Source organism: Falco rusticolus, chromosome Z (genome assembly GCF_015220075.1).
Source record: "Falco rusticolus isolate bFalRus1 chromosome Z, bFalRus1.pri, whole genome shotgun sequence".
In the NCBI taxonomy this organism is placed as follows: domain Eukaryota; kingdom Metazoa; phylum Chordata; class Aves; order Falconiformes; family Falconidae; genus Falco; species Falco rusticolus.
The window spans coordinates 48317387-48344971 of NC_051210.1; the positions used below are offsets into that span (position 1 = coordinate 48317387).

Here is a 27585-nt window from a genome sequence, read left to right on the forward strand (position 1 = left end):
AATACGCAACACATACAATCCTATATTAAAAATTTGCAAGATGCTGAAGATGGATTTTTCTTTTTCCTACTTGCCCATATTCGGAAGTGACAAACACTAGAAATCCTGCGACTATTTTCCAGTCGACCTGGCTCATATAAAAGGTAAGTTATCTCAGAAGTTAATTATGTGGTTTTGTAGCTCACACAGCCCTCTAGGATATAAAACAAGGAGAAGGCTCTCAGCTGGGCTGATGTTATCACATACCCAACTGAATGTAGTCTTCCAGGAACATTTCAACACAAACACAAAGGACCATGTTTTCCCTGTTCTGAAGACTGCACATCGAGAAAGAAAGGGCCTAAACTATTTTTCTCATCAAAATTCTAACATTTTAGTCTACCAAAGGGTAGAACAAGTAGATGACATGCAGAGACCACTCTTGCACTCTTAAAAAAAACCAGTATCACATACTGCTGAAAATTATAGTTCCCTGTTTTTTATTATAACAGAAATAGCAATTATCATAATATGAATATTTATGTAAGAATATACATAAATATTTTAACATAAATATTAGATAATTCTTCTATTTTGGCAATATTATATCAAAAAAAGAACACTGGTTCTGATCAAGTTTATATTAGGTAGCTTGCATGACATGCTACTGATTAAACCAAAAGAAAAGCTGAGGTCTTTTGACAGATGAAATAAACGCTATCTTAACAAAAAAAAAAAAAAAAAAAAAAGAAACCAGAGGCAAGACCATTTGTCTCTTAATTAATGTACTTGTCTCTTTCCGTAATTTAAGAGCTTTTTGTATCTTATATACCTATGAGGCTATCATTGTCTCCTCCATAATGATGCAACCTAACATACTCTGAACCAGCTTACCTTAAAGTCAGAAAGAAGCAATACCTGAAAACTCTTTGGTTAGTGATAACTTTGCTTTTACCTGTCCCAAGTCATTAGGCTGAAGATGGTAATTTTTTCTTTTTCTTTTGACAAAATATATCAAAAATTAGCTACTTGATTATTTTTGTAGAAAAGTTATTACCTGAAATACTCAGCAGTATTTGCACAACAGCTGCAACATTATTTTACTCATATCCCCATTTGCTCTCTAATTTTTGATCAGAGCTGCGAATATTGGTTTAGGTTGAGATCCAAACAATTTTAGCTGAATCTTTGTTTGAATATAATCTAATCATGAGTAAAGTCTAAAAAAGTAGCTTATATATTAAGAAATCACAGCAAAGAAAATAAAATATTGAAAAAATAATTCACACCACACGTGACAGAAGGAAGTCCTTTACATTTATACACCAATAATTTAAGACTTGCAGGTGTGTATCAGAAAATTTACTAGTTTTCTTTGAGTATTGACTTTTCCTGCTTTAGGCAGTTTCTGTTCTTTCCCCTTCCCATTTTATTTTACATATATTTCACCTGCCGCAAGCTGTGGGTGCAGTTTCTTTAAGGTGCTGAGCAGACTTTTACAGGGCTTCTTAGGAAACTGCTTCCAGTTAGTGCTCTTCTTATCGTCTGATCTAAAGCACAGAGGAGGGGAAAAGGGATATATAAAATACAAGCCATTTAAAAAATAATAGCTTCCACAGCCCTAAGTCGCTTTATTTTCAGAACATAGTAAATTAAAAAAAAAAAGAAATTATTTTGAAAAGAAGTCTTGTCACTGTCCCTATTTGTCAAAAATAAAAAAACCAGGAGTGACACAATTCAGGACTTATTTTCCTCAGACACAGAACAGTATAAATCGAGTTAGAAGTAAAGTCTTCTCCAGCCTGTAAGGAGAATCTGCATTAAGATTTGGTTAGACTCTTTAGCTTAAATTTTACTTAGCTGATTTCCCTTTCAGAATTTTTATCAGTCTTGCTAATATAATTTAAGCACACTAATCTGTATGTGATTACTATGCGAAGTCTATACTACCATAAACCTGCTATACTGCTACAAATAAAGCCAGTCTGGAATACATGAACTTGTTACTGTAAAATGCTGGAAGACCAGTCTGGTGGCTTTATAGTCATATAGTACACTGTGACACCTCTACGGCAACCCAGTTTTTTCAGCTTAAGCCACAGGCTAGCAGGAACTAGGAAGACTGGGAGTTCAGTTCACAGTCTGAAAATGATGTGGTTGATTAAGCAGTGGGATAAATTGGCCTCAAGGGATGCTCATCTTTGTTAGGTACAATGCCAGACCTTGTTTAAGCAGTTGACATAAAGAGAGAGAGAGAGAGTAGGGAGTCAATCCTGAGAACTCCTATGCCTTTTTCTGGAAGACAGAAGGTGGGGAAGAACTGTTGTAACAAGGAATAAAACGAACCTTGCGGCTGCAAAGCCTTATCAGTTATTACTATCCAAGCTGATGCTGTCACTGCTTGTTCTGCACTTTGCAATTGGCATTGACACAGAACTGTCTTAAGAAGCAAGCCAAAGAATCAGGAGTTAAAGAAAAAATGCAGACTTATGGATGCCTTTGCCCATTTTTTCTCTACCATAATGGCATGCCTATAAACAATATAAGTGGTACTGTTCCAAATACGTAAGGGAAAAAAACCCTGCTATAAAAATAAAACAAACTCTCAAATCTTTGCCCTAAAAAGGATACCTTCCTTAAGCAGCTTTCAATGTTACTTTCACAGAGATAGTTTAAAACCTCCAAAAAAAGGCATTAAGGAAGATGCTGAATGAGTAAAAGGCCTTCAGTATTTTTTGGCAGCAAATAAAGCTTCAGTCTATGATAAGGAAGATAGCAGCAAATTTGCTCTAAAAAGACATTAGGCAGACTGATGTACTAGAAAATACTGAATTTTTCAAACATTATTCTTCTATTATGTAGTCTTCCAAAGTTAGCAACAGTGCTGTTAAATGCTTTTACACCTTTAAAAAAAAAAAAAAAGCAGCAGGTTTGCCACAGAAACAAAGAGGGGCAGAAACAGGCATGGATAAAATGAAATGGAACATTAATTTTTACTCACTAATAACACAGCATTTTAGAATTCTGTATGAGCTTACCACAAGTGCTTTATGGAGATTTAGTTTTGCCTACACATCTCCAAAACTGAAAAACATTCTCATTTCCTGGTTAAAAAAGTTTTATAACACAGGTACTAACACCTCACATTTACCCAAGTCAAATGTTACAGATGTCAAATTCCTCTGGAAGTCAATAAGTGGTACAGGTGAGATATATGCATAACATGCAGCAAAAAAGAAAAATGCCAGTTGACTACTGAAGGAGAAATGGACTTATAAGACAGTAAAAGAAAAGATGAAAAATATTTCCAGTTGAGTGTCTCGTAAGAGCTCAGCCACTGGTAGATTTTTAGTTCAGTAACCAATCCAGGTAAGGCTGGTACTTGTTCTTTCGAGCAGTCATCCCAACAGAATCTTGACATCCTTATCTGCCTGCTAAATCCCCTGTTTCTCTTTCATTTTTCTGCAACCCACTCTTCAACTTCCATTCTATTTATGACCAGGTATTTTTCACTGCAATTATCTCCACACAAACAAATTATCTTCCTTGAATTTCTTCAATACATTCTTCTTTCACAACACCTATTATGATTATTCTTTCGGTGGCATAATACTTCAACACACAGTGATAAAAAAATGGGTATTTTGCAATGTTTTTAATGGGGACCTAGGGGAAGGAGAAAAAACCAAATAAAAATAAACTTAACCTGCTCCATTGTTCAGCATTTCCTTTGATGCTACTAATAAAACAAAACATTTCAGTAATGTAAAGGAAACATTTGTTTCAGCAGAGGAAGGGTCCTTTTGACACAATGAAAATCAAGGATGCGTTCAACTGACCCATATATCAATTTACTAATTCCAACTCAAGTTAGTAAAAAAAATAAAGTTCGCGAGTTAAGAAGTGACACAAGATGAAGTAAAACTATATTGTCACAAACAAAAAGATGTGCACTTTATTTAGGGATGTTCACCTTCGTCTTCAACTAGCTCAGATGCCTCTTTCCATTTATGATCTAATTAATTAAAAATGGAAAGGTAATTAATAAAGTTACTACGTTAAATACCTGAAGTTTGTTCTCTCATTGAGATACATTACAGAAAAACAGAAGAGTTACTCTGACTTAGCCCCTCCTCAAGAAGGTGAGAGGAAACTTCATGCAATGCCTTAAATTTAAGAAAAGCATTAAACCCATGATAATTAAGTGAAAATGTTTTAGACTGAATGTAGTCAAGACACCAAATTTAGCTTGACTGATTTCACAAAAAATCTGGCCCTTGTAACTTGAGAAATATTTCTTTATTAACACTAACATGAAGTGCTCTGAGTGTAAGACAGCATCAAAAACTGACACAAAGGGTCCTGAAACACGTTCATACTAATAGTCACTGAACACAGGCAAACCAAATTCAAAAGCGGTAGGTCAAGATGGAAATGTAAGAAACGGTGGGGCACGAAAAAAAAACCCAAATCCCAAACACAAACCAGGAACAACTTCTCTTCCTCTGTCCTAGCTTTTATCCCCTTACCTTAATGAGCTATACTGGAAGTGGCAAAACAAAACAGAACACATTACCATTGTTACTAACTTCATAGCAACATCTGCATCACATTTTTAATGTCAGCACCAAGTGTCACCCCTTAACTTAGTAAATCTTAATTTGCTATGAAGCATTAGAAATAAGAAAAAGAACAGAGGACAGTGAGAAATTGACGATATCAGATGAAAGGGTATTTAAAAAAGTTTTATCTCCTGAGCATTTCAGCAATCTCTCCCTCTACAGATAAATGTAAAAACTCCACAGAACTTACATGTACACCATGTTTGTGTCTAAATCAATGCACACAATATCCTGTGGTGGATCGTACAGATCAAAGTATCGTGAATCAACTCCAACAATAAATGGAACAGGTGCACTGAGTACGGTGGCCAGAGACAAAGGACAGAGAGGGATATATGGACATTGCCACTGAAATGGAAATATCATCTGAAGGAAAAATTAAATGAAATCAACGCATTAAAACAAGACAACAGATACAGTACAATAAAAACCAAGAAGTTACATGCCTCAAGTCGAAATGACAGTTACACTGTCAGAAAAAATTCTTCAAGTCTGACCACTAACTTACAGCGTATCTCTTAGTAATCTATGCAAAAAACGTTGATGATTCTAACAGTTATAATAATAAGATATGCTAGAGCACTTTAAATGCTGTTTCTGGGAAAAATGATCATTTAGTGCATCAATCATTTTAACTTTAAAAAGCCTTGTAATAACTGTGGAGTTTGAACTGATTTCTCTCACTGCTGTACAGAACTCTTTGTACTTACAGCTACCACAGCTTCAGCAACTCCTGTCAACACAGCTGGTCTAAGAGAATGGAGGAGGATCTTGCCTTCTAGTAATACAAAGAGTAACAGAGTGGCACAGTTTTCCGGTCCAAGATTCATGAGCAGAGTGCTAAAGTTTGCTCCACTAAAGGGTGGATGGGAAGGGAGAAGAGAATAAGAATGTTACAGGATTTAAAAAAAATAAAATAAAAAAATCACTACTGTCAAACTTCTGACAACTGTTTGGAACCAACTAATGTATATTACCATACATTAAATGTCTATCTACTTATCTAATACCTATCACCTCAGTATGAGACTTACACTGCCACAAATAAACATTAATTCAAATTCTATCACTAAAGAAACATACGTTATACCATGCTACTGGTGAGTTTGTGTTGCTTATGGCACTCTCTCTCATATATGCGCAGGCATCTTGTCTTTGTAACAGTAAAAGATCTAACTGGTTAACAAGTAATCCAAGCACAAATAACACTAGCAGTTTCATATGATGGGTTACCTCAGGCAAAAATAATGAACTAATTTGATCTTAGAATCACAGTATCAAATTCTAATACTAGTCAAGTAAAATCAATCCATGATTCTGATAGCAACATGCATTTCTATAGTTTATATTCCATTTCATCTGTTTGGACTGTACACATTTACAAGTTGTAATGGCATATGTAAGAGCACAGGGATGTAAAATATGTCTTTAGAAAAGCACTTGCATGCTACTTCGTGGTTTGGTGGCAGGCTGCAATTTTTCACTTAAGAGGCTGTGTAAGTTGATTAAACATGGGACTCTTCTGCATATAGAATATTGTATGATAATTTTTAAGGGAAGAAAAAATAAAAAAGGGAGAATATTTTGATTTTTAACTTAAAAACTACTCAGGCAAAACCCCATGTCATCATACCGAACTACAGCCCAGAAGATGCAGGCAGTACCCACAGAGATTGCATCAACCTTCAAGCACAAATACAAATTTTTAGGTATAATTACAAATTTCCAAAGTATCTGCATACTTGTGCATTGACTGATTTTACACATCTGCTTGATATAAATGTCTCTCTTGGATCCAAAAAGGGAAAAAACCAAGATAATAGTCTATGTTATTAAAAAAAAAGTTGCTTACTACACAGGTTTTGAAAAGACAAGATATTTAAATACATACATATTTTTTCCTTACAGCCTGCTGCTTCTTTCTGCATAGTTTCTACAATAATCTGGCAATTCATCTTTTTTTCGGGATAATTAGTGATGCTATTCTTCCACAAGGGACAGGTCTATGTCAGAAAGACACACCGTATAATATTATGAATGCATATTGAGGTTTCTGTTTATAAAATCTACTAATATTGCAGTAATGTTTGGCTTCCTTCTATGACTTAATTCCTATTTACCTCTGAATTTTTCAAGTACCATACATTTAAAGCATTAATAATGATACCTTAATGGCAATGGTGTAGAAACTGGCTGAGACAGTATTAATGCATCATGGGCAGAAAGCTGAAACACAAAGTAGTATGATTGATATGGGCAACTCCAAGGTTAATACAGTTTAATATTCCAACATAAACTTATATCCACAGTCTCATAAACTGCCTGGCAGACAGAGTCACAATGCCATGCGAGGGAAGCAAATCAGTGACAATCTTTGGACTTGTGTTCACTAGGTCAACACAGCATGTATTAGTCACTGAAACGATTCTCAGAAGTTACAGGAAATTGCCTGTGACTCAGTGTTGAACATGTCACTGCTGCTAGGTGATTAAACAGAGAAGCATAAGAGACAGGGCCCCGGGGGACTAACCTATGACCCACAGTAGTGGGTGGACAAGTGAGAGAAAGACAGAAAACAAACGGCCCCCACGGAGGTAATGCAAATGGTGCCTATAAAATGAATAGGTAATACGTGGCAGAAATTTCAAAGTGCGAGTAGGATGCTGCTACCACCTGCATCACCTTAAGTCCAAAACAGTTTGCTTTGCTAAGTTACCCGAGGTTTACACAAATAAAAGAGAAGGCGAGCCCATTCATCTCTTCCCATTTCCCTTCCTATAGATGGGTATTTAAAACTCGGAAAAAAAGCCTAAAGGAAGAAACCAGGCTTTCAAAAGCAAGAAAGATCGTTTGCTGTTACTGTAACTAAAAATGGAAACGAATGTTTTGCTTACCTGCACAAGAATTCTTGGCCTTTGTGGTGAAGGAAAAGGTATATTGTGCATAAAATGGGATATGTGCCTGCAAAGAAGACATGATGTTACAAAATCAGCACCGGGGAGTAATTAGGGACTGAAAACAGTGTTACTCGCATTTTGGAATTACTATGGTACCATGTTTTAGAAAGGCTGTTAGGATTTATTTACTGGTTTGATAAGTTTCAGAGCCTACCTATGCAAACTGAAACAAAGAAGCTCCATTCACTCACATTTCATGCATGAAAATTAATACTGGCAGCTTCAGATATGTATACAAAAGATAAGAACACACTGGCACTTAGGCAAGCCATTTAGAATCCCAGGTAGCCTAACCCCATGCTACAGAGTTTCCAACGAGGCTTAGCTAAGAGAAACTATACGCTTTACTGCCAGATGTCTAATACAGTTTTGAAGGTAACATTGTATATCAGCACACTTTTAGGACCACTAAAAGCATCCTCTACAGAGTTTACACCGACAGACAAACAAAACAGCAGCAGCAGTTGCTGTGCCTGGAAACAGACACCGGTGTTTCCTCAGCTTGTATTTATTAACCTAAAATGCGGGACTGCAAAGGTTGGCATGTATCTTAAAGCTCAGCCATCTTCTGTGTTTGACACAGTTAAGACAAAGGTAAACAGGCTTGACATTCTCTAACAGAAAAGCCACGGTAAAATTCAGTTCACTTTCCTGGCACTGCAAGAGCCACTACTATTAAACAGAAGCAGCAATAATTTCTATCAATACAACATAAGCTACACAGTGCAAGCAAGAGGATGGAGCAAATATACCAACTAAGTGTGACATGTATAAATCACATGATTTCTTGAGCTGATACAGCTACCTTCCCACATTAACTTGAGAAAGGTTTTACTTACTTTTCAATGGGAAGAGGATGAGGTCCAGAGACAGACAGTTTGTAGATGAACATAAGAAATTTTCGAAAGGCTTCAAAGAAAGGCCAGTGTGAGAGAAGGCAGATGCATTTGTTGGAATTGATGGACTTGGAAGTAACTGCTTTCCTCTCCACAGCTGTCAGGAGACCCAGCTGCAATTGTTGTTTTTCTGTTAGCAGCTCCCGCGGATAAGGCTCATAAAACTGAATTGCAGCACCATAAACCTAAAAGATGAAGAAAACCAGCTGAGCATACCCAGTATTTAACAGCAGATTGGGTCAGAAATTTCGAAGCATCCGTAAGTGCCTGGTGTTCACACACATGCTATACTGCTTTTGCTGGTAGCTTGTGAAATGACCTTTTACATATGCAACATACACAAAGTACACTTATAAACTAAATTCTTTGGACTCTTGTGCCTCTCCGTCTCTCTCCTTGCACTATTCCTCAACAAAGTATTCATATTCAGTAAATTGAAAGGGAAGGATAAAAAACGATTGCTGTGACAAAACCTTATCCATTAACCATTACGGTAAAAAAACCCCCAAAGACCCCACAACAACAACAAACCAGAAAAACGTGATCAAAAATCCAAACAAACACAAAAATACCTCATGAAATGCTAGCATTCAGTACATTACCCTATCATTACCACACTAAACAATAAAATTATTTTAGCTTTGACTTCACTCATTTTATTAAGCTAAACAGCTATTGACCTTTTCTAATACTTCTTCCCCATTTGTCAGTTTCATAACTGACTGAATTATTCTGGCAAGCTTAGCAAAAGCAGAACAGGGAAAGATGGATACTACAGCATATATTCTCTTGGAGAAAAATACTGGCTGCTATTGCATTCCTCCTTGCAAAATAACTATTAATATATTGGAGAAAGACTTTTTTTTGTTGATTGGAAATGGAGGAATATAAAATTTCCCTGATAGGGGACTGAGGCAGAGTGGAAGCTGAGCTGTTAACACTAATCAAGCTAAGTTGCTGTTTATTAGTCACAGAGAGCTAATCACACATTACATTCACTTATTCCTTCATGCAGTTCACACACAAACAGACACAGCTGGCAAGCTGAAGTAACAGCTGCGAGACCAACCTCAACCAAGGTCTCCCTTGCTTCATCAAGGTGTACCTATAATCCTGTCGTTCTGTTTGTGTATAGCAGACACTGACTTCTCACATGTGGGCTGAGTCACGCAACACACTTTTGGTGCCCATGTGTGCTAGTGGTCTTGTACGGATTCAGCAGACTACTGGTGTCTTGCGTCTATCACTTCATGTGAATTCAACACGATCACTGGTCTCAGGAGCTCATCAGTTCTTCAGAGCCTTTCAGATGCTACCTTTCAGCACATACTTTTCCTCCCCCTACCCTGTTGTTTTTCTGGTAATTATTTTCCTATTCACACACACAGATACTTACAGAGCCCAATTACACAAACTCACAGAGTGGCTTTTAAGTCAACCATAGGAAAACTGTTACCAACTTAAACATTGCCAATACATGTGGTACGTGAACATCTCTGTACCATGTAGGCTATGTTTCCATTCCCAGAAACTTCTTTCTTGAAAGAACAGGAAAATACATGCACTGTTATTTTGGTTTTGTTAAGTGTATGGTTCAGCTTACATGGAACTGAACAGCACATAGTCTTGCAGCTATTTCCTGTTTTGGTTTACTTCTGCCTTACACACAGGCTCAAGATTTAACAATTCATTTTGTAGTATTTCTCAAATACAGAAGAAACAATGCCTATTTATCTCCACAGCAGCCATCTGAACTAAAAGAAAAAACTAGACACAGCGTGGAGCCATACCTTTTCTGCAGAAGAGCAGGTCAGTACAAATGTTGAGAACACTGGTAGTGGATATTTGGTTTGAGGGTCCCAGCACTCTATAGTAGCCCCCATTGGAAGGCAGAAGAGTGGTACAGATTCCGACAGCGGGAATGACTCATAGTCCTCTTGAGGATATCTGAAAATCAAGCCTTCAGAATAAGAGAAGGAAAAATTAAGTACATTTGCTCTGTAAGCCCAAAATAATGTAAGCAATATATTTTCCACAATATACACCAAAGTCTCTTGGTTATCTGGACTTTATAGCTGAAGATTACATCTGCAGAACAAGAAAGTCTTTTATTTGACAGTAAGACTAAGTCATCCAAGTAACAATCATTTAAAAGTTGTTTATGAATACTGAAGCACTCCCTCTTGGTAACTGCTCAGAAAAGAGTACACAGCAAAAACTCATTAAAGATTTTTAATTTAAACCAGTTTATCTGTGCTATTTAAATGTGCTGTTGGAATAGATTTTATTACAAAGAAATTCCTCTGAAGAAAGTAATAATTTCTCTACCGTAAAACCAGCAGCAATACCTCCATTGAAAATAGGATGAACTAGCTGACTGTCCACATTTTTTGCTCATCAGTCAATATGTTCAATTAAAACAAATTGTTCATTCAGTTTTCAGAAACATATCTAATCTTGCTGGTAGACAACAGGCACACAAGCATTGGTTTACTAATGGTGTTTATCTAGCTTATTTTATGATGCACTGACTTCACTATCTATGCTTTCCACTTTTACTTGTTAGTTTACTCTTTTCAAAGAGACTTTGTGCACTTAGTGCTCCACAGAAACTCTTCAGGAAGTTAAAATTCTTTTAAAAAAAAAAAATCTGTAATCTGTAGCAATGCACTAAAAACCTTAATAAAAGCCAGACTTAAAAGACAAGACTTTTTGTCTCTCCTCAAATAAGAAACAATTGAATAGCTGTGGAACTGAAGGAACACATTTTAATTTTCAAATTAAATGAAAGATGTTGCATTAGCTGTGAAAGATAAAAAGAAATATGAGTATGGTTGAACAGAATTTTTAATTACTACTCCTCCATCATCACCAACACAAGCAATATGAAGACTTCTGTTACAGCTGAAATGCTTGCTAAGCCTTCTGCTAAAGCTCCTAAGCTACCAAAGCTGTCATCATAAGAACAAAATTAATACAGAACAATCCTATTCCTATTAAGGTGCCCTTCCCCTCCCCCCGCCCCAGGATAGAGTTAGGAGAGCAAAGACAACATTATAGGAGTTGATTTCCAATGACATGCTCTAGGAACAGAATTCTGACAGACAGCACTTAAAAGTCTTTAAAGTATTATTTGACTTCAACAAGGCATTCAAATCCTTCTGTTAGCATGTTTAGACGGTCTGCTTCTAAAATTACTTACCAGCTTTATATGCTAAAGAGTTAGAAGCTGGCACAGACTTCTTGTAACAAAGGTATACACTGGAACCCCACTAGAAGACACAAGTTTTATCTTAGAACCAGCAAAGGCAACAGAGAAATCAAGCATAAGCATTCGTATATACTCCCACTCATAAACAAAGCAGACATTTAAATAAAAAGTGTTATAGAATAAAATGACTGGTTGGCTGCTGAGTGCCCGTAAATCATGAAAACAAGAATTGACCCTTCTCACATTTCTTACAGGTTACAAGATTTATGTTAAATAGTCACACCACCACATTACTCTTTGACTTACAGTATAATAGGAAAAAGTGAAGCTGATACTTTGCAGCTTCATGTTTTCTTGGTCATTTAAAAGGAGACTCTTATTGGAACCTCATCAGCAGAAGTGAAATTCTAAACATCATCACTTGAAGCTTTTCCCATACTTCCATAAACTGATTATTTACATAGTGTTTTTGCAGTTTGTCTAAATACACTCTACCATTCAAAAAAACTCCACTTATTTCAGCCCAAGTGAGCTAAATGCAAAACAGGCTAAATAAAAGCACATGAAGAAACTATAAGCAGTGGTTATCGTTCTTATGCGTCTTAGTAACATAGGCATTATTGCTAACTAGCAAAAAAGCATTTGTGATTCATCCTGAGTCCAGCATCACCGAAGAGGAGGGGATAATTAAAAATAGATAAATAAATAAAAAAATCCATCACACAACTCCTAAATAGCACCTAGACATGAATATGTAACAAAGTAGTGAGTAATCAGTACAAACAAGTAATTCCTAACATGAAAGGAAATCACAGCTATAAAACTTACAAAACTGAACTGTGATAGAACGCAATGATAACAGTGCTAAGAGTTTAAGAGGCACTCCTATGGGTTTGTTTGAGGGTTATGGAAAAAAAAAAAAACAAACCCAAAAAGCAGAACTCATTTTTAAATACTCACCATACCACAATTTAAATTCTTATCAACTTTGCAGAAAGTATGAGGAGGGGTTTCTCCTTTGCTGGTAACAATTACGCAGATATCCGTCACTGCCAATGAATTTTGAGGTCGTATTGGAGAAGCCCTTCGATATGTGATAAAGATGCGTTGAGAAGAAGCTGAACTGTTGTTAACATTAGCACAACGACCATAAGGAGTAGCTTGAATCACCTCGCAGCCTGAAATGATGCGCTCCTTCCCTTCATATAGAACTCTGCAGACAGGAAGGAAACAAAATATTCTGTGCATTCAAGTATATATGAAATTACTTGAACAAATTCACAGAAATTGTCCATTTGTTAGCACCCAATGTCATCCTTGCAACATTCTAATGTGCATTTTATATACTTTCATCATGCACAATGAGGCAAAGAAACTGTTCAGAAATATTTAAATATAAGAAATCTCTGTGGGCACAAATCATAGTCTTTGTAGTAAACACAGGAAAACAAAATCAAGCCATAATGAAAGGGATTTAGCTACAGAATTAGTAGGAATGCTGCACTATCAATGAAAATTAAACACAAAGGAAGCTTTACACTGCTTGCATACATTTCCATCACTAAAATGTCTGGAAAGTAATTTCAAGCTTGACTTTTTCTTTTCTTTTTTTTTTTTTTAAGGCATGCTGTTGCAAAAGAACCACAGAAGACAGAAGTGTGCTCCCTAGATGAATTTTTACAGACAAAAACCCCAAGCTCAGTAATGATTTACATCCATAGTTTGAATAACATTTAGGGGAACGACAACAACAACCACCACCTAGTACTCCATTCCACAGTAAAGGAAGACATAACTACAGTTAACTGTACTACTAGAAAGCACAACATATGGCCTTACAGCAACATTCACATGGTACCTGGATTTTCTAGCCAGATCACTAGTTTAGAACACCATACTCTTAGCAGGAAAAGAAAAATCCTTCATGGCTTCACAGCAGCTAAATGAACTAAAAAGTTCACACACCGTCTTTCCCAAACATAAGCTCTTAGGAAGCAACCATAAGAAGAAATGTGGAAGTCAAACTACGCATCACTGCATATTTTTGATGCACAGCTGCAATCACAGGGCAATATCTCCCATTGCACACCCCAATAAGCAATGGTTACATTTGCTTGATTCTCTGCAGTATGTACAGAGTACTAGCCACCCACATGAGTCTTCATCTTTACAATACACGGCAAGATTTAGGTTAAAGGCAACATATTACAACTTGCTACTTTGTGACCTGCAGCTTTCCACATGTCATGTATTACAACTTCAGTTTAAAACAAAAAATAACCATACAATGTATCTTTTACTGTCCCCAAAATACCCTTGGTTAAATGCTTAACACGCTATTAGTAAGTGCAAATTTGAAAACTTCAAAAAGTCATGTGCATAAGCTAAAAAAATCCAAACCAAAGCAAGCAACCAACAAAAAACCACAGCTTTTTCCAGATCAAATAATTCTCAGCATTTTCACAAAAAAATATATATACTATTAAAATTTCCAAATTACTTAAACATTACTGTCCATCTTCAAACTGGAATATGCAAATATTACTGTTTAGTCTAATTCCACAGAACAAATGTGTATCTTGTTACAGTATTGAGGATATACATAAACTACAGTCCTAGAATATTTCAATAAACCAAAGAAATCACATAATTTGGGAGTACGTTGATGTAGCTACTAGGCTGCCACATAAATTTATTCAGCTAGTTCATGGAGGACAATATTCTTGCCTTCGATAATTGTTTCACTTGTAAGAAGTCTTGATACTCAAACTACTATTACTTTTTAAACAATGTGTAACCTCAGGTTCAAAACCAGCCTAACACCAGTGTTTCCAAGTTGAAACAAGTTTTAGTATACTTGCTACAGTTTCAAGATATGTACAGAGAAAGTACAGGCTTCACATTACTTCTAAATTAACTCATCTTCTCAAAGAACATGTATTTTGCTTTTTTAATTGGGTTACCTACTTCATAAGTTTAAAAAAGCCCCAAAACTAAACTAAACAAACACAAACCCAACAACTACAATGGCAGCAGCTCTCAGGCCACCTTCACTGTGCATGGAGTTTACATGAAATCTTCACATCACTGCCTTACATTATTCAGAAGATAATATTAACAGAGCAGCCTCCAATAGAAATTTCAGTTCAGTTTTATTTTGATGTCATGTATTTTAAATAAAATCCACAAATTTAAAGTTATTCCAGAATCATTTGTCAGCTGACAGCTTTTGAGAAGGAAAGCCTTATTAATCAGACAATTCCAGCAGTCCAATTTAATAGGTTTACAAGTATTCTCAGAAAAATACTTAAAGACTGAAGAATATCTCAGTTGTGCAAACACTTCTAAGGGGTAAGGGGCTGAGCAGTGTTCAAGAAAACTGTAACAGTGGGTTCACCTCCCATCAAAAGCAAAAAGAAAATGAAAGCAACTTTCACCCCTACTTCAATACCAGCAGAAGTAGTATTAAACCCACACCATTTCCTGACCTAACACTCAGTACTGAATTTCAGAAAACAAGCAAACAGAGGAAAATCACCCCCCATGGATCACTCAAATTAAACAATTATTTTAATGATTCAGACAAATACATTCAGAAGTCATGCACGAAATATTTAACACGATACCCTGTACACACAAAGTCCTCCCTGAGAAAGTAAGTAAAACTTACTTGTTTAAACTTCCCCTTGTCTGCCTTTGAATACTGAACAGGGTAAGACTGGTTTCCTTTTCCTATGAGCTTATACCTTGGCCTTCACCCTAAGTATACCTTATTTGCTACATTATTCTATCAACTTCAATAAAGTTTAATTTCAAGCAAAACTTTACCTACCATTTCCTTTAGTAGGTCCTTTTTTTGTAAGAAAGGCCAAAAAAAATCTTTTATCTTCATAAGGCCATTTCATATTGTACATGGAAGTTCTCTCATGACCAGTTTTACTTATTTAAAGGTATACTTCAATACATCAGACAAGAGTTCAGAAAAGATAAATACTACCTTCTTGCAGCTCTTAAAAACCTTAATCCACAGAAAATAATTTCAGAATAGTTGGACTGTTGGAATTGTACTGTGTGGGACTGCTCTCTGGCCTTGACTTCTCTATGTCCAACCACATTCCTGCCTCTCACAGCCCTTATGCAAAGTAAGTATTTATAATAACCTTTCCTGTCTCATTTAGGAGAAGGCAGTAAAGGAAATAAAATAAATATACTAGGCAGTAGAAGGGTCAGAGAAGCATTGGGTCAAGTAGGGAAAAGATCGACTTACCTTTTATTTCTACTGCCACTACTATTATTATTTGTCTAAACATACAAGTGATTAGTTTCATCATTACTATCCTAGGCTGTTCCAAACACCAACTACAGCTGTCACACTGGTGGGATTTAAGGAACAATGGAAGATGTTGGCTGTTAAGAACATATTCCAGTTTCTATTATGCTTCTTGAAATCTCAGTTCGCTTTCATTTTTTAAATACATCTCTTGTAAAGCAAGATACTCCTGCAGGTATTTTCAGAAACCAGATACAGTAGGTGTTAGAAATTGCAAAACCACTTCCACTTGGAAAGCATTTTTCTGTCAGATTTTCTTCTGTTTAAGAAACAAGTGCTGGAGCTCCCCCATATTCCTAACTAAAGTGTAAAACAAAGAGAGGTGAGATCTTGTCTCACTGCACAAAACAAATCTCAGATCTCAGTTCTTGTCCATTTCTGGAACATTAGCAAAAATATTGGTTAGGAAAGCAACAGAATGACAAATAGCTGAATTACCCAAATGCAACACCCAGAAGCACAGCACATGACCTAACTATGTGCAAGTGAGCACCTGCAGCAGGGAGTCACTAGCAGCTTACAGATGCTTCAACTCAAGAATCAGTGGAAGAATAGGAAGGAAAGAGGATGGAGGAGGGTACAGAAATTGAGAACACAAGGACAATGGCAGAGAATCAGCAGAGCACGCTCCCATCTCCCCCTTTCTCAAAACAGTATTTGTTTCATTAGTTTCCCTAAAAATAGCCCTGAAAGAAATACAGAGACACACATTTACCAAGAATCATCTGAATGCTGGGGCTACAAGATAACTCAATTTCATACACACACACACATATAAACAACCTTGACAGAAGATTATGGACTTGACTCTTTCAAGGGATACATTCTTTCTCGAGCTATTAAGTCCACTCAGCCTGTCAGCTGACTTAATGGATATGTAAGGCTGAAAGATAAAATGCTCTTTCACACTTGGTTCTTTTTAATTAAAAGAGTATAGAACAGCATAAATTAGTCTTCAGAATGTACATACATCTCTTGCCCAAACTCCACTTTTATTTGAACACATTGAAATTCGTAACAACACAAAAAAGTTTGCTCTAACAATTTCTTGCACGTAGTTGCAAAACAGCAGGAACAGCAGGGGGAAAACACTCATATGCATCATTGCACAGAGAGAAAAGCCTGCCATGATTTGTTAGGTGTGACACTCTAACTAGAGCTGTGTAAAACAAAATATAGAATAAATACCAGTTGCCAAACACCACAGTTTTCCACCAATAGTTTTAAAAAGTGTCTCTTTTCAGGAAACCCTTAGTCAGCCAACTATTTGCCTATTTTGCTTATCAAATATTCCTTATGAAAGCTACCCAAGCATTCAAGCTCCTAAAGTTGAGGGAGACGTGAAAAAAAACATGCACTAGCAGAGTTGCTTCCATAAAGGCACATGCTGAAGACTGATGGTTTAGGAATCCATGTGAGGAACTCCTCAAAATTCTTCCTTCTGCTAGAACTTACTGAAGTTTGACATACCATTCAAAAAACAACTTCATACTGCAATTCCACACAGTCAAATCCCATTGTAACAGTTATCTCATCTTGTAGTGTCAGTCACACACATGGGAACACACTATTTTAAAAATCCACAGTTTCACTGAAGATTATTATAACAAAATTTAGATTATCAAAATGAACTGAAATTAGAATGTACCATGTTAATTATACAACTTGAAGAGCAAAGATCTTGCCATGTAACTCACTTCATTACTAAAATTTCACTATCGGTTTCTTCCTGACTGGACTCTACTTGCCAGTTAGCACTCAAACTGCAGGTCAAAAGCAGGATATGTAGACATTGTGCCTAATGTGCTTAAACTTATACATTAAATCTACTAAACTTATTACAGCTTACATATAAATGCATAGGGTTTTTTCCTTTACTCTTTGCTATTTATTTAATAAATAAATAAATAAGGAAACACACATACACTCCTTATTCTGCCATCATTGTAACCGTTCCCCTCACTCATGTTCCATTTTCTTTCTCATTACATCCCCAGTAATTCTACAACATCATTATCCAAACCAGAAAAGTGCTATATAGAGCAATTTAGGCAATACTGTAGAGCTGCATGAGTTATTACAGATTGAGGACGGACTATAATATCCACCAGCTCAAGATCTTGGGGGATTTTGTGGGTTTGGTCCTGAATATTTACATTAAACTCAGGATCCTATAAGCAACAAAATTAGTTCAGAGTTTCCCTGCCAGGTTGCCCCCTGCATTTATTAAGCACTGAACTTAAAGCATTGACTATATCTAAAGCTCTCAAACACAGTACTAGTATCTCTTTAGGAACTTACACCTCAGACATAAAAAAACCCTGGGTTTGAAATACAAGAATGATTAGAGTTACCAAGAGACTACATAATCCAGTGTTTGCAGCCAACCATGTTGTGTAAGCAACCTCACAAATACTGTGATCTGACAGTAAGGCAGGCTACAAGATTCTAGGTAGGTGGCTAGGTAGGTGGATAATTTTAAGATCTGTGTTTCAGTGTCCTATGATTTTTAAGTGATATCTTTTAAGCATTAAAGTGAATCCCACTAAGTGGTAATTTTTGTCTCCTGAAGTCAGAGCTTTCAGATTAAACACGTTATATTTTTGGCTTTGCACTATACCATTTCAATTTTGTACTATTCTTTCACTTTTCATAAAACTGCAGCAGAGAACTTCTTTTCTCACATTTAATTTGCGCCATCTCTCTATATATCTCCTGTCTGTTTAAGTAAAATATTATCATTCACTCTAAAAAGACAAGTTCACTAGAAGACTGACACTTTCTTCAGCTTATTTCAGAAAGAAAATACAACACAGATACACACAATAAGCAATATAGATTCAAAGACAATCTGTTTTTAAGTTTTCTCACATCTGTTTTCATCATCATCTATGCGGAATAAGATTTTATTATTACTGAAGGAGGAATGGAATTCTTATAGAAATCTCACCCAATGTCAGTAAGAGGTGGTTTGTCCCGGCCTCTCTTGTAGCAAAGAAAAAGTTCAGGACTCTTTAGACTTCCATAGTTTAAGTTGGCTTGAAGGGCTGTAGGGGTGGCTTCAACACAGGTGTATCCCTCTGGGACAGTTTCACCAGCTGATTTAATTATCACAGCAATGTCAGTAATTGGAGCCTTTGGACCAGTTGACTTTGTTTCATGTCTGCTTATTTCTTGGTCCAGAAGAGTTGCAGTATCTGTATCAGTGAGCCCTGCCACTACAAAGTAGTCAGCCACCCGTGGACCTTTGTCTTCTATCATGGTTATGTCAGTACTTCCTGGGGAAAATAAAGAGAAAGAAGTCAAACACTCTGTTTTCAAGCTAAACCCCTTCCCTCAACAAGTAGGAGAATTTAAAATCTTTAAAGAAACTTTTGCAAATAAAAAATTTCCTACATAAAGATTTCATGAAAATTCTAGGGAAACTCCAAAGCAAACTTTGATTTCTGCTGTTCAAAGAAATAGTATTGTTGGTAACTGGATTTCAGTTCTAGCACTGAAACAGTCACGTTTTAGTACAAGAAAGTTTAAGTGAGATAAAAAACTCAAACCTCCTAACACAGCAGCTACACAGAAAATTGCCTGGCATTAGCTATTAGACCATTCAAGTTCTTCACAAGCTATAAATTAATGCAGCTATGCCTAACTTAAAGCATCTGTATTTTTCATCCATTGCTTAGTGAGTAACTTGACTACAGAATCATGCTGCTTTTTCTTTTTCTTTTCTTTTTTTTTTTAATTTCATTTTTGAGGCAACAATTCCAAGTATAGGCTCACTACCTTTGGCACATTTCCTCCATTTTGTTTCATAATCTAGACCTAACAGTGCAGTCTTGAGACATTCAGCTGGCAACTGCAACATCTGGAAGTCGTTTACAAAAAAATCACACATCCAAACCCACATTTCATCAGCTGATCAGGCTGTACACACAATTGCTTAGCTGCACATTACAGATCTAGAAAGAGTTGTTCTCACAATGCTGGTGATGTTCACTAAGCATATGATTTTAAACCTGTGAAATGCAAGTTTCTGTTAAGAGCAGACAGACTATGCTCAAATATCCCAAGTACAATTTCAAGTATCCAGTCTCATGAAATACCTAAAAGCTGAATGAGAAATACTTAAACAGTAGTGGCCAAGCAATAAAACTGAATACTATTACACCCCTTCAGGGAGCAAGGAACCACCTTCTTTTAGATCTCCATGTTTCTATCACATTTCTGGGGATCCCTTCTAGAAAACTAACCAAGAATGGAAGCTTGGTTCCCAACTTAGAAAACAAGACCACCACAGTTGCCAAGGTACCACACACCAAGAAGTGGCGGTCCATGGGTATTACCAGCTAACAAGTGCACCAAAGTTGGAAGTCTTCTTGTATTTAGAATGTCCTAGTCTGATAATTGCAGGAACACCGGCCTCTGCCAACAGAAAGGTGGTGTGGTGGAGATAGCATAATCCTGTTCCCTGCAATGTGGTTTCTCCTCCTGTTCTTATCCTGCTCTTTCTTACCGAAATTACACTGAAAAGATATGTCACATCTTCACACTTTTATAAGACTACTAAAGATTGTTCTCAAAAGTGTTCTGTGTACTCAGCTAAAGGAAAAATCAGTTATGCATTCTGCATGCTTACTAAGAAAACTTAGCATAAGATGATGAAATTTACGCACCAACCACTATTTTGCAAGGTACTGTAGCATGAGATGGAAGTAGGGAGGGGAAGGAAAATAACTTCATGCAAATTTGTGATACTTCTGTACTCCAACTAACCCCACTTTTTATTTTCTAACACTGAAATGACAACTTTTCAAATCCTTTCAAACTTGAAAGAAGAGTACCGACACCCTTTAAAAGACTCTTCTCCTCTGCAATATTTTTCCACAATGCTTTTCATAACATCACTTCAGTGTTCTCTAAACACTTTGGCTAACAGCTTTTATAGGGCAATCCATAAACAGAGATCCTAGGAAGAGACACAGAACTGTTTGACTCCCCTGAAAAGGGGAAAGCCATTGCACAGTTCCTCACATGACTGCATTTTCAGACCTAAAAATATAGGGATGCTGTATCAACAGGAGATATGAAAGGCTCATTCGATTTGTCAGGTGTTCAGTGCCTAAGTCTCCAAAAAAACCAAGAAAATTACTCCAAATCCACAGCAACTTGTGGAAACTTCTGAATCACCTTCAGCTACAGAACTTGCAGAAGTTTACCCTTTTTACTGTCGTAAACAACATGAAATTAGTGATAAAGCCCTTTACAGGTAAGCGAGTCAGCATAAAATGCAGGGGTAATGGCTTCAACTTGATCTCATACAAATTGGTCCTTCCATTAAAAGGTCCCTCCCCATACTGCCACTGCTCATTCCCACCTTCCCTTTTGTCCAGAACTATAGTTTGTGCAATCACGTAACGCTCAGACTGAATGCTAACCTGCCAGAGACTGTTTAGTATTCAAGCAGAGCAGTTCTCCAATGATGCACTGTGTTAGCCCAAAAGCAGCAGCGGTATGCCCCTTTCAGTAGCAGCACTGACTTGCACTGGGTTAATCATTAAACAGTGGAGTCTAAGATGTTTCAGTCTGCCTCGTAAGATGCTTGGACTTGTTCACAGAATTACAAAAATAAATAAACTAACAAACCTCTCCCTGTTCCCCTTAAAAGAATAGAAAGTCATGAATCAGAATATCTTGTAATCTGGAAAGTACTGCTCACACTTGACATATGTGAAACCAAATTACTGGAACAAGCTGCTAAAAATAGCAATATAGTTGGCATCATATAAAGTTAAAAAAACCAAAACAAACAAAAAAAACCCTAAAACAAACAAACCAACCCCAAAACCCACCTTTGTTAAATAATCCAGACTTTTATTACCTGCTACACGTTCACACAGCTTGGTATCACGTTTTCTCAATGCAACATTAAAATTGTCACCCATGCTTAGGTTTACCACACAGCAGGAAATAAACCAGTAACACTAACAGTGTACGTCAAAAATCTCACAACAGTTTCTATTTTTAATCACAGCTATAGCCCCTGGACTTGCGTTAATATTATCCTTTAATGTGTTTTAAAGTGAAAATTTAGCTTTCCTAAATGGTAAATGGAGGGAGAAAAAATTTAAGGACCTGAAAAATTAAATACTAAGATTTGGAAATTTAGAACACAAATGAAGAGAATCCATTCCCACATTTTTACCAGTAAGGATCAATAGAACTGTAGTAACTCGTTGCTAAGGAGCATACCCTTACATCTATGATTTTATATTTTTCTCTTAGCCAAGTCTATGATTTACTTCACAGAAACTCTGTGTAATATATGGCATGCAGAAGTCAAAGTCACCAGACAATTCAGCTGAAAAACCTGGCACACAAGCACCATATGTCAGCACAACATTTAGCAAGTTTGTCAAAATGTTCCGAGTCTCTCAAAACAGCTCCCTTCCTTTTCCACGACAATAAGAGAAGTAAGGTTTCAAGTAAGCAGTGCAACTCAGCTCTTCATGAATTTATTCTCCAAATTCAGAAAGATTTAAAGTAACACAATCTCTCAAAAGAGAACTTAAAGTAATAGCTCTTATTAAGCCATGGATATCATCCTTAATGCAATAGCTTTACAAGTACAGATAGACACTAGCAGGTAGCCACCAAAACAAATAGAAACAGGAGAATTCAGTTAGTCTATAGGCATACTTTGCCTTCTGAACTGCAGGAAAAAATAAACATATAATCTGTGTGGGAACAAGATGAATCCACTGTCATTTTCCACTATTTTTTTTTCCTCACATAAGTACATACACTGCTCCTTTTAATAGACAAGTGAAAAAACGTTCTTTGTTTGGTTGGTCAAGAGACCTATCTTAAGTTTTATCATGGCAACTTTTCCCCAGCATAATTTCAAGGGATACTGGCCTCTGTTAGTTTTCAATGAGACATCACAAGACTAACAGGAAAACTCAACATTTAGAAAATAATATTGGGATTTTTATTCTAACACCCCATTCCCTTGTAGGGCAAAATTCAAATACAAAAAAAATCTAAAAATAAAAACTGTTACCTTGGTGTTGGATGATGAAAACACTAGCTATATTGAAAAAAAAGTCAACATAAAAGTCCCAAGTAGGAATTTATTTTTTTTTTTTAAGTCTACTTCAGTTCCTGTCAAACTCAAACAAAACCTGGGAATTCTGTTTTAAGAGTGTGAACAGTACTGTCTGAGGAATTACAAACTTCCAAGTCCACACAGATCCACAAGTGCTACGGAAAAATTATTGAAGTTAGTTTTCCAATTCACTCATAGGCCACCAATAGGGAAGTTTGCTACCAGCAGTTTACAAACAAAATTATTTTTTAATAAAAGGAGAAAAGATAGGAAGTCTTCAGATAAGAGATGTTCTTTTAAATTCCCCTTGCGCTTCTAAAGGGAATTCCTATTGGAAGTAATTAGTTTTGTAGATGAAAAACAAAACCAACCTGCACTGACTGCACTTAAAGGCGGTTAGTACAACTAGTCTAAGTCAAGAGATCCATTTAGCACAAATATATAGGAGTGAAAAAAACCCAACTTCTTTTCACTGTAAAACACCAGAATATGGCAAAATGTTCTCTCCTACAGTCCATTTAAGTTTGACCTCTCTAAAAAGACAGTCTTTCTTACAACAAAAATGGAATTTTAAAATTCTTCCACAATGTTCTATCAAAAATACAGTAACTCAACTATTAGTGTCATATGGACCATAGCCCTTTCGTGAGGAGACATTTTATCATGAAATTGCCTTGGGGAAAAGGTTTCCATTCTTAGGATCACTTTTATGAATTCTGGACACTTTTGAAAAAAACCACATTATAAGAAATTACTTGTTTATTGACTGCTGTCTAAAAACACCAGTTAGTTTTTTTCTTTCAATGCAGCTAGACTGCATTTTCCTCTATTTACAGTTAGCTGAAATACAACAAGGAGCTGTTCATGCAAAGATAAAAAAATTTGTGAGAGCATGAGAGAAAGTTACAAACAGCCACCATGAAGTAAAGATGACAATGTAAGTATTGTATCTGTATTTCAGTTCATAGCTATGTTGCTTTTATCACGTAGTAACAAGCTTTTCAATTCCAAAATGGAGATTACTGATTTAAAGCTGTTGGTCTTCATTTACAGATATTGCCATAACCGAGGACTCCTGTTCTTTAGACATAACAAAAAGTTTTCTTCTGCATTATCTGCAACACAGAAAAAAGAGACTTCTCTAACATACACATTTGTGGAAGTCTGTTTCAGCTACCTGTCATATTCTTGAGTGACAGTAAATAATCATCTTAACATTACTGTATCCACAACTATTGTCCCAGAACTCCTCCATTTAAATCCATTAATGAACATCATTTGCTTTACTACTGCACTGGCTATTTGCAGTGAAGTAACATTTGCTTAGAATTCTCCGTAAGCACAGTACTTCATTTCTCAAGTATGCAATTACAGGAAAGTGCTTGTCTGCTTATCTGAAGTACAGATAAAGTGCAGCAGAAGAGAGTACTAGCAAAATTAGTACACTAAAACTTTCATATCCTAAGAATTTTCATTTATTTTCTAATACTATTAAACGTTAGAAAGTTCCTAGAAAACATGCATGACATGCAATTTTTATCTTTTTAGAAAGTCTGAGAGTACGATTTCAGCCTTTCATTTCAGTTTTTTATTTTAAGATAGTATTCATTGGAATAAAAATCTGTTCTGAAAATAGCATGTGAGGTGCAAAACCCATTAACCTCATCAAATGTTTAGGCCACATTCTTCATTTTTGAAAAAGGCTCTTGGAAATGATGCTAGGAGGGTGATCTGGCAGGCAGCATGTATAGTCTTAGAAGCTTTCAAGTATTTCAGAAAGCGTTTTGAACAAACTTTGGACATCAGTGATAGCAAATGATTAGTAACATTGAATGTATTGTTAGTAGTTTGACTTTAAGAGAATTAGAACACATCAGTTGTTCAGGGCGAATTCATGTTCCAAGGGCTGTGCCTGTCCTGCTGAGTGCATCGTGAAGCACCGGCAAATCCTTCTGTTCAGGAACAGCAGCTCCCCAAGGGGAGCCCCTCCAGTGGGTGGATGGGCTGGCAGGGAGCTCACATGGGCAAGGAGCTCAGCAAAGCCAGGGGAAAGGTAACTCCGGCAGAGACAGATCGCAACCACCCACTCACTGACCACCGACTCGGGAAACCCCCCAGGCCCAAAAGAAGTTGAGACTGAGCATGTGAACAAACTGAGAAGTGAGAGGATTATTTGACAAATGGGAAATGGAGAAATGAAGGAGCTGGGTAACTGGTAACCAGCGAGGGGTGATGTCTTTGTATGCTTTTAAACTGTGCAAACAGTGTGGTGGTTTGACAGGCGGAGACCCGGGCATTTGTGGGTTGGCACCCAGCTCCCCGCTTCGTGCAAACCAGAATAAGGACGTAAGGAATGTCGCACCTCAGTGTGCGACCTGGTGCTGCGCGCCCACGGGGCAACATCGGCATAACTACTATGCCAAATAATGTTGTGCAGAGCACCTACAGCACCAACTCAGACGCCACGAGCAATGTGGCCATATAAGTCTAACTATGGTACCCTTCCTGGCCTATCAACAGAACTTTTGCAGCTATTTTATTTTCAGGACCACACAGCAGTGTGGTCCCACCACCATGCGGGCCTCCCATGCTGAACCAAAGAAACTTGGGCACGTCTGAACCAACCTCTAACACAGTTTAGATTCAGTCAAAAAAACCCCAGGCTAATACAGAAAATAAAACATTGTCCTCCACTTCCCAGGAAGTTTCACGCCAGTAGAGACAAGAGGCCATTTCTGCAGAAAAGCTTTTCATTAATTAGAAGTCTTTCATTCCTAAAAATTCATGGCATAAGTTACACTATGTCCCTTTGAACCCATGATAAAACGATGGAAGTCTAGAACTCTAAGTACAGGTCTGTCCTAATCCTAAAAATGCATTGAACGTTGAGTTAGCCTTTAAAATTAGACTGGAAAGCCAGTGTAAGTCTAGAAACAAATGGTACAGGTAAATGTGGTTTTTGGCAAGTGGACTTAAAGAAATGGAAACAGAAGCTTTATAAAACTGCATGCCGCGGAAAAGGAAACGGTTTGCCATAAATTCTAATCTGATAATTTACATACAAATGCCTTATTTGTATCTGACACTACTAAGGAGAAGGTATTCCAGGAAACCTGTGTACACACTTAGTCCAGAGTAAGAATAACCACCCATAGCATGGGTTCAGAGGTCGTTTTTTTTAAAGCTTATGTGCAGGTAAATCCTTGAGTAATTACTTCTTCCTTTCAGCTACTGGAAAGAAGTGGCACAGACGCTGGTATCTCTGTGAATAAATAAAATAAATTTGTCAAGCATGTGTGTGGATACCAAAGGTTTTTTCAGTTCACTCCTAACTGGAGTACTGATCTTGCATTTTCTTAAAAACCCAAACAAACAACAAACAAACAACAAAAAAACCCAACAAACAGTTGCACAGGGTCCTGGAAAAATCAACTTGGTCTTAAAAGCCTCTTATTTCTTCATCTGTGACCACTCTACTACCTACAAAGAAAACTCACTGCATACTATACACAAATTGAATTTAAGAAGTTCTCTTTTTTACATAGCAAGTCTATGAAATAGAGTTGACTTCACTTATACAAATCTCACTAGCTTCAAATTCTGCTTTAAGCAAATGTCCCCTAGAAATACATGAAACCAGATCAGTACAAGCCTAATATCAGAGAGATGGCAGCCAGTTTCATAGACAAAACACAATCTTCCTGCAGCTGAAGACACTGCAGTAAGTAGCAGTAAAGTAACCATACTATCTTATACAATGCTCCCTTGAAGCAGATGCCTTTTTAATACTTTATGAGAAAGACCAACTCTTTCTTATAATCAGTGACCTTTCCCTTCACTACTCACGTGAAGACTCAGAACTGAGATATTCTTGACCCTAAATCACAAATAAAACTAAAGCCATGAAGACCTTTTTCAACCTATTTTCAATATAATCCAAGTCCATACACCTCTTTAACCGAAAATACAGGTGAACTGATGGTCAAAGAAGTGAAATTATAACGGCATTTTTGCAAGTGATTGATGGCTAACATACAATTTTGCAGTTTATTAAACTAATTTGTATCTTCTTTCAGATACTGACAGTGACCAAAAACTACAATGTGTGGAAACAACTGCTTAGGAAGAAGTGTTTGCTGTGTGAAAGCCTACAGTATGCATACATAGACGACCGAAGAACTTGGACAAGATGGGATACTTTCCTCATAACCAAATAACATTTTTAGAAGCAGACTGCATAGGAAATACATTTTAATCCAGACTGAAGAATAACTTCAGCAATTTGTGTGCAATGTGGCTGAAATATTTATTTTGTAAACAGCCTGGACAGTTCAGATTTTTAAGCAAGGTAGATGTTAAGCACAACTTGGAACTTCTACACAAATGCAAGCGAATTATACCCAGCTATTGGCAGTAAAGAAGTTGCAAGAAAAATGTATATGCATTCTGCTCTGAGATTTACTCTTAAATAAACTGGCCTAAAGATCA

At 36.7% G+C, this 27585-nt stretch overlaps 1 protein-coding gene and 1 long non-coding RNA gene across 5 annotated transcripts in view; one reads left to right on the forward strand and one right to left on the reverse strand.

The window, feature by feature from the left end:
* The window catches only part of DENND4C (DENN domain containing 4C), a 52705-nt gene extending 33435 nt beyond the window's left edge, over positions 1–19270 (reverse strand). For all 4 annotated transcript variants that reach the window (XM_037373634.1, XM_037373636.1, XM_037373635.1 and 1 more), the window contains exons 1-10: positions 18946–19270; positions 12626–12878; positions 11657–11726; positions 10245–10414; positions 8398–8639; positions 7496–7562; positions 6769–6827; positions 5312–5456; positions 4792–4967; positions 1429–1529 (exon numbers count right to left, since the gene is read on the reverse strand). In XM_037373634.1, the coding sequence (XP_037229531.1) occupies positions 1429–1529; positions 4792–4967; positions 5312–5456; positions 6769–6827; positions 7496–7562; positions 8398–8639; positions 10245–10414; positions 11657–11726; positions 12626–12878; positions 18946–19256 (1594 nt within the window). In that variant the 5' untranslated portion in view covers positions 19257–19270. The remainder of the gene's footprint in view (positions 1–1428; positions 1530–4791; positions 4968–5311; positions 5457–6768; positions 6828–7495; positions 7563–8397; positions 8640–10244; positions 10415–11656; positions 11727–12625; positions 12879–18945) is intronic.
* LOC119141375 lies at positions 2–27585 on the forward strand. The gene is made up of 4 exons (XR_005101914.1): positions 2–143; positions 10197–10263; positions 23934–24034; positions 27174–27585. It is a non-coding gene; the product is annotated as an uncharacterized LOC119141375 (long non-coding RNA).